Source organism: Strix uralensis, chromosome 1 (genome assembly GCF_047716275.1).
Source record: "Strix uralensis isolate ZFMK-TIS-50842 chromosome 1, bStrUra1, whole genome shotgun sequence".
Lineage (NCBI taxonomy): Eukaryota > Metazoa > Chordata > Aves > Strigiformes > Strigidae > Strix > Strix uralensis.
In genome coordinates this window covers 133,473,576-133,487,090 of record NC_133972.1, presented here as the reverse complement: position 1 = coordinate 133,487,090, position 13,515 = coordinate 133,473,576, and the positions used below count along the sequence as shown (strand labels likewise).

Here is a 13,515-nt window from a genome sequence, read left to right as displayed (position 1 = left end):
CTGTCAACCTATACCTGCTGTTAAGCATTAGACACTTAAAAAAAGAGAAAAAGATAAGATAAATTATTCACCATTAATTCTTTAAAATGAGTCACTATTAAAAGCTTAATTGTTTGCTGAGAGGGTCCAAATTAGTGGACTTTGCAAGATCAAACAAAATTGAAGATATTTGTCCAAATTAAAATGGAAACATGCATCCAGAATATACCAAATGAACATGTATGCTCCTGTAATAATAATTTTATTATCTTCAGCTTCCAGGCCAGACTTTTAATTATGACCCTTTATATCAGTGAAAACCATGTATTCAGGATTAAAAACCCATTTCTTTAACTAGTCTAGTTAAAGACTGTGGTTTGATATATTCTATGCTACAACTTTTATAAAAACCAGAGAACACTTCTAATAACACTTTTCTAATTTCATGGTTCAGTGCACAGTCAGTAAAGATTTAAATAATTCAGAAAGAAAGCCTATTCTGTTTCTTTATTAGAAGTTTGAGTCAGGCAAATTCTTTGACATTTAATAGGTTTTTAACCCTTTTAATAACTTCTTATAATGAAATTTATTGGAGGTTGTTTTAAATAAAGGGTTATTATATTAGAGTGAATAGCAGTCAGTAGTTTTTTATGATTAGTTTTGAGACCCTGGCCCTGTGTGACTCAAAGGATATTAAAACATAAAGTAGAAAAGAATGTTAATAGTCACCAAATTAACTGTATACCAAGAAATATAGAAACTGTATATTACTGCATTCTTGTCATTATGTGATCATGCCATAAAATTTTGCAGTTGAATTTTGAGCATATAATTGTTTTAAAGGAGCTTAAGATCACTTACAGAACCAGTACTATATAAAACAACCTGAAGTGGTTTAATTTTTAACAGAATGATTTTGAAAAGATTAAGAGTAGTAAATTTAATAGGGTTTTTTTTTCGTTTAGGGTTCTTTTTACATGTGAGGTTTCTACTGTTTAATTTTAAGACTGTTCTCCTAGTCAACAGGAATTTTGAATGATCTTTTCATTTTATGCTGAAAATGCACTGGGCATAGTATATAAAATACACTTGAGTATGACACTAAAATATTCCCCAAATACCCACTTACTTTAAAGCTTAGTCTTTCATTATGCAGTTAGCTGATACAGAAGAGAATTATAAAAATGAGATGATGAAAACACACATCCCTTCCTCTGTTAGGTGGTGCTTTGAGTTATTCCTTTTAATGTGTTTTGAATGGTTCTCTGTGGTCATTTTACCTTAGCTTTCTTAACAAGTCTTTCTTTAGCATTCATTCTGTTATATATGTGCTAAAAGAAGACTTGGTTGCAGATATGATTTCTACTTTAACTCAATGGAAACAAAGATCTGATAGTATGTGGATCTTTGGGTTTGACAGTCTTCATGCAGAACAGGACACACATACCAATTACCAGTTTTATCCACTCTAATCAGTGAATCCTAACTTCTTGTCAGATTTTGGACTTCTAAATATTGGGGTCACTTTTCATTTTTCTCTAGTGTACAAAAACAGATGTTCAAGTTATCTCAGGTTTTAAGTTATCTCATGGAATAGCATCACCATGATGGAAAACAACACATGAAACTTCATGGTTTGCTTTTGATTCAGTTGATATTCATCTAGGATCCTAACCACCAACATGCACTGAATAACCATGAGGTACTAGGGCTTGATTATCAGTATGAACTGAGTGAAAGGTGTCTAAAATGGACACTCTTTTAAGTTTAAACTTAGCATCTTGGATCATTAAAAAAATTTATGAGCTTTTTGCCTTTGCAATTGTTTGTTTTGATCATGAATGGTAGGTATGGTCTCCCAAACACAATTCCTTCTCTGTGTGCCAGCTCTCACAAACCTGTCTGACAACTTAATGTTCTCTTTTCTTCTCTTTTGAAACCTTGACTTAGAGAGTCAAGTGATGATGTAGGAATTCATTTTTTTTTCCTCTCTTTTTTAATGAGCATCTCTGTGTCACTGGAAAACATCTTGCAGATGTGCATTGACTTATGTTAGAAGACAATTAAAGCACCTAAAATAAAACCAATAAAATTTCTAAGACAATGTCATGGCTTTTCAGGAGGTTGGCACAACTGGAGCTACTGCTGCATTTTAATGTAGCATTAGTTGGGAACAAATGTTCAGATTTAGTATGGGACAGCTAGTGGCATGAGTTGTCCTGGGAATATAAATGAGAATATGACTAATAACAGGAACCTCTTCTGCCTACCAAAAAATGTCTGTGATGCCTACATGGTGACTCAGATGGGTGATCCAGTAAAGAAGAAAGCACACTGTGGGTATCTTCATAGATAACACTTAAGATCCCCTGGGTTTTTCTTCCTTTGTTTTTTTTTTTTTTTTTAATTAATTGATTGAAACAGCATCTTACAGTGTGAAAAACTGTTGCTGTCTGACTTACCTTGACCGCTTAGACAAGAAGCAAAGAGCTGTCAACCACTTCCACAGTGTCTATCAGAAAAGTTCATAAGAGCTCTCAGCTAGTAGAAAACCAAGCAAAAATCATTGTCTGATGGTGGTAATAGAAATAATGCCTGCTGTTCCTTGATATGAATTGTCCAGGTTAGTGAGATTCGTGATCTTCGCTCGCTTCAGTGAGTAAGGCCTGTGTATTTTTCCTTATGTTTTAATGTTTTCATCTCCAGTGTATAATCCCTGGTGTTTCTTACATATACTTAGACCTGTTGTATTTACTTCAATATGTTAAGGCAACCTGTCTTTCTTCTTTGATCTAATGATAACATTTATTATAAATTAGTTTAAATAGGGAGGACAATTTGGACTTTTACAGCTTTTCAGAGAGATGTTGCATCGCAGTTCTTAATTATAACAAGAAAAATAATGTGGGAATTATTTTTCTAACAACACATTGTTTTTGAAACTGCCTGCATAATGCTTCTTTGAAAAAAATTATTTGCTTCCGAAAAGTCACCTTGTGGGACATTAGTTAAGAGTCCTGCAATTTGACTATTTCTGCATCTTGCATGATTTAACCAGCTTGTATTGAAAAGACAGATAATTAGGGACTTTTTAATGCTATATGCTATATCATGTGATAGATGAAGGATTCTATTTGAATGCTGTGTCAGATATGAATATCTGTATTACGTGGACTTTAGGGCACAATATTTCAAGAAAGATGAAGGTTGTTGGATATAGTCCAGAGGACAGCAGGAAGAATGTTCAGAGGTGTAGAAAACACAGCATATGAAAAAAGTCTTTCAATCTTCAGGTTTAGTTGTTTAGTCTAAAGAAGAAAAAACTGAAAGGAAATTCATAATAGCCTTCTAGTGTGTACAACTTTTCTGTAAAGAAGGAGAAAAGCATTCCTCATGTCCACTGGGAACAAAGCAAAAAGTAGTAGGTTTAAATTACAACAGAGGAGATTTAGGTGAGACATTACGGAAAAAAGCCCTTTCCACTGTAAGGATAGTTAAGCACAAGAATTGCCTAGGGAGGTTATGAAGAGGTTAGACAAACATCTGTCAGAAATGATTTAGGTATAGCTAATCCTGCTGTGAGATAAAGTGTTGGACTAAATAACCTTTTGAGGTCCCTTCTAGCACTATTTTCTCTGATTCTGTGATTAGGATACTGTACTCACATTGTCCTGCAGGAAGATGTTTCTGTGCAGGGATGATATCACTGTATTCTGCACTGCGTGCTTTGTTTTGGTTTTGCTTTAAGCTGATGGGGAGAACGATGGTCTGATGTTAGCTTTGTTCTTGGTACCTTAGAAGCTTTGAGCAGAGCATCAGGAGCTTGTTTTCAGCCAGACAGCCCTGTTCTGGTTTTGCACTAAATATGTGCCAATAAGGGTTATCGGTACACACCTCAGAATTAGTGGCTTTACTATGTCTTTTAACTTGCAGTCAAACACTTATATGGGTGGATGCTCAGTTTCTGCTTATAAGCGAAATGCAAACAGAAAAAAAAATAACCATGCAAAGAAATGTATCATAGTTTCCCCGTTAGTAAAACCAAAATAAAACCAGGCATGTTCTAAAGCTGAATATAACACAAGTTGTGAAACATCCTGGAACTGACAGATGGAGAATGATATTAAAGTGCCAGATATTATCATTATTACCTCATCAGAGAGACCATTGAAGGCGTCAGTTTAAGACTGTCCTTATCCTCTGTAACACTCAAACTCTTTAACTTTGTTCTTCCATTTGGCATTCTGCCACCCGGCAGGATTTGTATTCAGCTTTGCATTCAGCAGGAGGGTGTTCGCAATATTGCTTCTGCATACTGAATATGGCTCCAGCACAGCTACACATTGGTGGGTTTTGTAAAACTCCATCTGGAGGAACAAGGAACAGGTTCTGATTTTGAAGTAGTTTAAAAGAAATTGGTCATACTTTGCATGCAATGTTGACAGAGAGTCTGTGTGATTAGTGCCACTGTTCCTGCAGAGATGAGGTCGTCACAGCAGTTGAAACAGGGGCATACTGTCACTCCACAGCAGTGACCCAAGCGTGTGGTTTTCATGGGTGGGACTGTTCTTGAACCCAGCAGGGAAGATGGGACAGTTCTTGGTTTGTTGACCCTTTAGGAACCTGAAGGTTCATCATCACATGTTTTCCACAGTGTAATCTCAGCCTTTCATAGTTATGTGGTTAGCTGCCTGTTCTTACTCAAGGAATGAGCAGTTTCCATTTTCTTAGACAATCCCACTTTTTCACTAGGAAGGAGCAGGGTGGGGGAAGGTAGGCTCTGTCGTGCGTGGCAGAGAGGTGAGCCAGAAACCTCATCTGCAGATGTGGATCCTCCGTGCTGAGGGCCACAGCTCTGTGTGATGGACTTACACTGGCATGTTCTCTGCAGGCAGGTCCCCTAGGTGAGGGTTTCTGGCTTAGCATCTGAAAGGGTACATATACTGTTAAATAAACTTACTTGGTTTTGTAAAGGTAGTCTGGTATTAATCTGATTTAAAATTCAGAAGTCAAGCTGAATTCATGTGAAAAGAAAAATACTGGGTTTTTTCTACTGCACCATCTAATTTGCAGTCCTCAGAATTTCACTAGTGAAGGGTTCTCTTGCAGATATATATATATACACACACACATGTTTTGTATGGGGATACATCCAGTACCATCCAGTTGGTGTCATGTTATCTGAAAACACAGTGTATGTTCAGCGCCGGAGTTAAAAGTAAATCACAGACTGTTTAAAAATATATGTTGTTTAAAGATGACAAACACAGAATGTTCTGCAGTATCTATCTGATAATATTTGAAGCTCATATGAAGAGTTTTTAATAAAGGAGAGATCATTTGAATAATAGTAATTCTATTATATTTTAGTTGGGGAAAAGTAATTAAAGTTATAACCTTTGCCTTGCTTTCAGAGGTAGATACTTTGCAAGTTCATTTAAAATAAGAGTTAGGAGTTTCAAATAGTGCTTGTTTCCTTTCTGGAGTTTATAAAATCATTAGGATTCTTATTCTTATTAAAAAGTGGTCTTGCTTTTCCAGCCTTTCATGAGGGGATTTATCCCCAGCTCCAATCCAGCATCGTGAGGTGTTGCACCACAAAAACCCAAGGCATTGCCAAGCTGGGCAGAGTGGGCTCAGTCCCTGCAGGGTGGTGGGCGGCCCAGGGAGGGCACGCACCCATGGTGGGGCTCAAGCGACGCAGACAGGGTGAAGGGATGGCTTTTGGGAGGATTGTGCCTCCCTCTCCCCAGCATGTAAGGGAGTGGGTGGGTTTCCATCCCCCTGCCAGCTCACCCCTTGCTGGCCGAGAGGGCCCAGGACAGCCCACACTCCCACTCCCCATTCCCCAACTGCTGCCCAGCCCAAAAGCTGGATCCGCAGCAAAACAGCCAAGCAGCAGTTACAGATTCATGGGCACAACTGTTTTCATATGGGTTGTCTGGTAGAGGCAGAGATAATGATAGCTTTTAAGGCTAATATGTTTGGCAAGAAGGTGAGCTGATATTGGAGGGAAGGGAACAAGAAGTCGGTAGCAATCTTTAAAAATATAAATGTCTGCCAAGATTCAAATTTCAGCCTTCAATTGATTTCATACACTGCTCTGTCTCTGCTCCTCTCCTCCAGTGCTTTAGCAGTCATTAATGAACTTAAACATGTTTGTATCAATAACCCTTTTTTACCAGAAGCTATTAATTTCTAAAGCAATATAAATACAGATATAATTGTGATGTCACGTTGTCAGAAGCCATTTCAAATTCTTTTCAGAGACACAGATACATGTAAAGTGGTAAGTATGCCATAACTAATGGTATTATTAGTTTGATTTACTGCCAACCAGTCAGCTTTACAAAAATCAATCCCCAAGCTTATAAAGTATCTCCCTAAAATTGATAAAATTTTACACTATCAATAATAAGAGAAAAGATTAAGTTACAGGTTTATCTCTTCTTTTTCTGTGTGTTACTGGTTGAAAGGTATCTTACAGATTGCTGTGATATATAGGAGTGTGTGTATGAGAGAAAGATAGGTTATAGAAGTCATGAGCTACAAAAAGTTTAAATTAAAAAAATCTGAGTGATCTTTAGACAATTCAGATGACATGTCTAACAAAGACTGTTGGTAGAATAAATGTGGTTATGTTAATATATTGAACCATTAACACATGTCCTTATCATAATGGAACTTACACAATGGTAGTTCCTGTCAGATTTAACTCAATCTGTACAGCATGTTTGTCTGATGCACAGAAAGACAACTATATCTATTTCATTTCAGGTCTGAATTGACACTTCAATTTTAAATCACCCACGGAACACCTCAGTTTAAATCCGAGCTGCTCCCTGATACTCTTTGCTATTTGTCATGTTTCCGTATGAGTATACTGAAAAGATGTTACAATCTGCTGTAGTGTGTGTGTGGTGCATTTGACCTCTGGACAAGAAAGGAGTTTCATCCTCCAGTGCTTTTAATTCTTATCCTTGCAGAGACTGAATTTGTTGCTTGCATTAAAATAGTATGTCTCGTTAATGCTAAGAAGCGGTGACCCACATAGCACAATGGATTCATTTGTCAATCCCATGACTTCCAAGCTTTCCGTTCATATATGTCTTAGCAGCAAATCAACTCAGAAATCATTTAATCAGTCTATCAATGCATCCTTCTTGTCGGTTGTCTGAAGCCTGAAAATTCCAGTATCTCATTGGGCATCATCAGGCAAAATAGATTTGGACCTAGTACTAGATATTCAAACTCTGAAAACTGCAGCTCCCAAATTCACAGCTCACACACACAAAAATCCTAAGCAGAAAAGTAGGATCTGGAAATTGTCTTCAATTTTGAGGATATTCATGTTCCAATCTGGTTCTGAACTTCAGAATGCAAACCTGTCCCTGTTTATTAGCATTTCTGAAATGCTCTACATGCAGTTACAGAAAGCAGTGCCCTTTTGTTCCCCCTATAAAGAAACAAGCTTTCATTGCTTTTTGCTATTCCCGTGGGCTGAGACTAGAGCCTGAATAGTTTATAACAGTCAGTGTTATGCAAATGTCAATCATATCCTTACTCTGTTTATTTCCAGTATTTACATGTTTATTTAAGTACTTGGCATTTCTTTTAAGTCTTATATAGCCAATCAGGCCAATGGGGGTCTAAAGGAACAGAACACTTTATTAGTGATATGCTTAATACAGTTTTTTTCCTCTTGTAGATGCAAGATTTACGGAATACAGAAGGAGCCCAGTATAGTTCCCATCCTCAGATGGCAACCATGAGGCCAAGGGTTCAACCTGCAGATATTAGGCAGCCAGGAATGATGCAGCACGGGCAGCTGACTACTATTAACCAGTCCCAGCTCAGTGCACAACTTGGTTTGAATATGGGTGGAAACAGTGTTCCTCACAACTCGCCCTCTCCACCTGGAAGCAAATCTGCAACTCCTTCACCATCCAGTTCAGTCCATGAAGATGAAGGAGAAGATAGCTCTAAGGTAGGCTTAGATGCTAGGATTACTATGTAAATGGTGGATATTTTTAGGACCTGGTAAACGAATCGGATGGCCACAGTTATTAAGGTGATACTTTATACATTGTTGGTGGTTGAATGAAGTGAATAAAGGGTTATGAATACAGAACTTATAGTTTCCAGTCAATTCTTCAGGCAGCTTGAGTAAATGACATCATTCCTTTTTGTGAGAGCAAACTGGAATCCTGTAAAACACTTGAGGGATAGCCATTCCTGTAGGACTTTAATATAAAGGTTGAGTCTTCTCATTTGCATAGGAGGGATGTTTGTTCCCAGTTAAAGATCAAGTTACTGCTATAAAAAGTATGAACAGTCTGTACAATATGCTAGTCTTTGCTACTTGGTCACAGGATGAGTAAATGGAACATCATAGCAACCAGAACAGAAGATCCTCTATGAACTTTAAAAATCTTACCTTGAAAATCTTGAAGACCCGTTATGCATTTATACCTTGGGAGGTGTCAACACTCCATGATGACATATTTAAGCTTCTTTTTAGTGTTAGTACAGGCATGAAGTAGTAATAGTCATTTACATAATAAATTTCTTTAAAGGATAAATGCCAATTTATATAGCAGGTTTTGAATGCAAAACCTCCCAAACCTCCCCAAATCCTGAAAACCTCCCAAAAAAGACAGAAGTATATTATCTTGATTTTGCAGACACAAAAGCTGAGACACAAAAAGGTTGGGACTCAGCACAAAGTCATCCCATAAACCAGGATATTGACCATATTGAAATCAAGAACCTCTTTAGCTTTATTTTACAGTCACTACAAAATAGCAGTCCCGTTTGTTAGAGCAGACCTGTAGTGTAGTGTGTACCATGTGGTGTACCATGGCCATGTCTTGTGGGGAAAAGGTGCAGACTTGTGAGGAATGTGAAGAAAACATATTGGGAGTCACTGAGGAGGTATAATCCAGTCAAGAAATGTAAGTCTGATTTGTTTTCAAATTACATTGTTTTTCATGCCTCAAGCTATAAAATAATCATGTAATTGGAGACATATGTTTTATTACATTTTGAATAAATTCTGATTCAAAAGTTTTATTTCAGGACTTTCCCCAGATTTCACAAACTTTAGGTTTTAAAAATTACTGAATAATTCATACATTTTAAATGAGCACTTCCTTACTGAGAGAGACTTTAGAATACAGTTATGTAAAAATAATACCAGGCAGCCTTTACTTTTCCAGAATAATTTATTTGGTACTCCTGTTTCTTTGCTAATATTTTTACATATATTGGTGGGAGTGTGCAAGATGCTGGAGAAAGCATCCACTCAAATAGTTAAGATATACTTTCTGCTTCTATCAAATATTTCAGTTATTTCACCCACACTTTTCATGTACTTTTTCACTGCAACACTCCAAAGTGTAGGCTTCATGTGGTTTCGTGCAGACAGTACTCACCTGAAGCTAATGTTTTCAATAACGAAATACTAAGCACTGCAGACCAAGTAAAAGTTGATCCTTTCTTTGTGGAAGCCAGTTTATATAGTGTTCAACTTTTTAAGAAACCGTGTTATTTTGGAAAAATCTCTTTAAAGTTCTCTCATGCTCAGTCTAAGCAGAAAAAGATGAGAAAAGGCACAATACACAAAACAAAATTAAATTCAGTATGCTGAAGTTCATATGTTGCCTTAAAATTCAATAATTATAATTTCCATGGTAAGAGAAAAGTTTTCAAGAATATAAAGTTGGTTAATAATGACAGAGGGCTTAAATTCATCTCCAGCTAGTAGAGTTTAAACTGCAAGCTTGATGGGGGGCAGATTATGCCATACTTGTGTTCTGTGGGATTTCTTAGGTCTTTGTGAAAATGCCTGAAGTTGGCCACCATCAGAGATGGGCAGTGGGCTGGCACTCCTGATCTGATGCAATGGTTCTGCTGTAGTTCCCTCCGTAAAAGACAAGAGAGTTTGAATAATCAGCGTAAGAACGTAGTGTATTGTTGCAGTTTACAATTTAAACCCTTCCACTGTGTATCTTTCTGTCACGTTGCTCTTCGTGGAAGCTGCCAGTGAATGGATACGGATACTTAAAATAAACCAGCTTTCTGTGGAGATATTTCTCCCCAGCCACAACAGTATTACATTTTCTAAGAGCTGCTTTGGAGGGGCCTGTGAGGGTTCTTCTCATGCCAGAAATCCTCCTAACAGTGGAAGAAGGCACTGGATGGGGACAGGGGGAGATAGAGTGGCCGTTCTGTCTCTTGCGAGAATCTTTTACCTGAATGTTACTTTGCCAAATTTGTTTTCTCTTTGTTTTATAAACTATCATGTAGATGAGTGTCATTACTTCATAGATCAGGGCCAGAGCTCATTAGTCAGTCCTTCAGTAGAAGCGCACGTTGTAGTCGTGTAGTAGCTGCTGGAGCTTGCCACATCTGAGCAGTTTCATGAAGTCAGTAAGGTGTTCCTGCCAAAAGGACTGTGTAAACTCCCTCCGAATTCACTGTATTGTTAATAGCAACAGTGACGTTCTGCCTGGTTAACCAGCAGGAAATGTTTGCCTATGTACCCACATTGATCAAAAAGACAAAGTACATTTTCAAATGGAAATTCACCTCAGTGTCAGATGACCTCCCTTAGTTTATACCAGCTGAATGCCCAGCCTTACGTGTGAAAGAGAAACCACCGGTCCTTTGATAGCAGGTTTGGTAGAGAAATCCCTAACAACTATACCTATTTCTATCTAGAGAAAAAAAATAAATCTCAGTGTCCTATTCATGTTTGCATTAATTTATAGAAAGAGGATGACAGACAGTATGAACAAATATGTCCATTATATACATTTGGACTAGAAATATAATTGTATCCCTACTGAACCACTGATTTCCATGCGTGGAGCAAATGACCATTTCAGCTTAACATACATATTCCAAATGCAAGTAATAAGGAAACTTTACAAACTGATGTAATTGTTCATCTACTGAGTTTCTTGGATGTTCATTCTATGGTAAATATTCAAATTGTTGTAAGCCTTATCCAACACACAGAACTAATGGCAGCAGCTGCTAAATATTTTGCAATACTCATTCTCATAAAGGCTCTTTCATATAGGCCTTTTGGACTTTAAATGTCATATATTCCCTTACACAAAAAAGGGAAAGGAACTGCATTATAGAGGGCTCAGTTGCCCTATACACTGTAGCTCTAAAAGCAAGACAGCTGAGGTTGCTTGACCATAAGATCAGTAGCATAATTATAAGGCTATGTATATACAGTCAGAAAGCTGCTAGGTCCGTGGAAATATGAAATATGTAGTCTCAGAGCAATGATATTGTTTTAGCAAGTGGTGTACATCCCTAAGTCTCCTTAATTCTTCTAAATCTAGTATGTGGGACTATGGTTAGAAGAAGAAAAAAGGGAGAACTTAAAAATCAATAGTTGTAAGTAACTATAAAAATTTCTAAACAAAGTGACCACTTACCACATGCTTTATTCTGACCACCTCAACATTGGAACATTACATTTATGTTATTCTTGCCATAATTCATACTGTTGGATTGTTAAACATGTATTTGGTTATTGCCAAGCATAACTTGAGCTGCTGGAAGCATTACTGGTTTGCAAATATGTATTTCTTCATAGATGGATAACAGGGTTTGCTTCCATGCTCATTTGAATATCACTTATGGGAGAATTTCAAATAATGTATTTTGGAGGGAAGATAGTGAGAGGACTGCAAGTAGCAAGAATTAACTAACAGAAACACGATTACTAAAGAACTGCTGCAGCATATTCTCTTTATGTGGTAGAGGTTTTACAATATTTACTTTGTATGATAAGAGTTATAAGTAGAATTCTATGTTGTCTGTTCAGCCTATTATGCAGATGGTGCTTGATTAAAATCTATTTTAAACTACAGCGATTACTGCAAGATAGTGTGCATAAAACAGCTCTCCTAGCTCCATTAAAGGCTTTCGTACTATTGCAGTTTATTTTAAATATGCTTATAGACATTTTCCAGCTTCTCAAGGGACATTTAGATATCAACGATGTGCCTTACTTGATAGTTTTAAATCCTACACTAGATATTCTTGTGATCTATTATGTGTGCAACATGGTTAATGTACACTTTTTTAAAGTGAAAGATTATTGCTTTCTTGTGATAAATAAGTTAAATACATCACCATAATTAAGCAATAAGCCATGACAGGAGGTGGATTACCATGAGCTAACTACACCTCCAGGGATTTTGAGGCACAAGTCTATGCCTAGCAGAATATATATGGTTTTTATTTTATTTCCCATCTGTCTCTGCTTTGGTGGTTAGAAGTGGAGTCTATGAAGCTGATAGACTGATGGGAGCATAAGGTAGGCCATCATCTCAGCCATTTGCAAGGTTATTAGTACTGGAATTCTGGTATTCTTTTTATTTCGTTATTTTCATATAAGACAAACAGAATTTCCCCTGTGAATGCTCTCTTTTTAACAGTGGGGTTTTGAAGTCTCTTGATCATTCAGGTTGGAGAATAAGAGTTTAGAGTGGTTCTCAGAAACAGCTACCGGAAGACTTCTTACATGAGTTTCTGCAGCATATCACCTAGTTTAAGGGTAGTTTAAGTAATGTGGTATCCTAATATACAGAGAACTTCTAAATCTCATTGGTCCAAAAATACTCTGAAAAGAGGGAAACTTTAGGAAATAAGAGGTAAAATTTTAACTGTAGCCCAAATTATTGTCAAGCCTGCTTGCTCATGGAGTTTACATAGAACTGTCTGAAGAGTTTAGAATATTGCCAAATTAGCTAGGGAGCCCTAGTTAATTACCATTTAGCTGGTAGTTTTGTGTGCTCTGTAGAATGAAATAAGAGCAGGAAACTAAAAGTTTGATAACTTAATAATGGGTAGCACACTGCTTCCTTTTTTCCATATTTTCCAATTGCTGCCCATAGGCTCCATGTCTATTAGCTGTGTATTAAAGATGCATCTCTTGTAACATAAATGCTCAGGAAACAAGCAACTTCATTTTCAAATCGTGGTCATCGCTTTGTTGCTGTGCTTAGTAAGCCACAGAGATCCAGGTTGTTCACACTAGTCACCTGGCCCCTGCTGGACACCACACAGTCATGTATTTAAAAAAATAAGAAGTTTTTTTGCTAAAAATTAGAATTTCCATCTATTTTCCTCATGCAGTTCCACTGATTTGAACACCTGTGTTCTCCTGTGTCACTTGACATGCATTATTAAAAATTAATAATATAAAGATGGGATAAAAGTCATGCTTAATAGATCCTTAGCCTAGAGCATGCCTTTTATGCTCTTGATTTTGTCATACTTCAAAACGCTTAAGATGAGCAGTACACTGGCCATGCCAACAAGAGGAAAAAGCCTTTGAACCCTCTAGTAAGATCACACATCACTGCTCCAGGTATACTGAATTAAGTGATCATATCAAGAGAATCTGCTTTGCTCTGGAGCTCAAATCTGTTGAAGAATTAGGACAGTGTCCCTTTATGTACTTGTAAGTCACCTAGGAAGGTAGGGTGCTTTCGTGATCAGGGTCTC

The 13,515-nt window shown here is 37.1% G+C and overlaps 1 protein-coding gene across 1 annotated transcript in view; it reads left to right on the top strand.

Annotated features, from left to right (window-relative positions):
* TOX (thymocyte selection associated high mobility group box) overlaps positions 1-13,515 on the top strand; it is a 225,504-nt gene that overhangs the window by 170,274 nt on the left and 41,715 nt on the right. Inside the window, exon 4 of the mRNA XM_074881780.1 lies at positions 7,688-7,966. Coding sequence (XP_074737881.1) covers positions 7,688-7,966 — 279 coding nt within the window. The remainder of the gene's footprint in view (positions 1-7,687; positions 7,967-13,515) is intronic.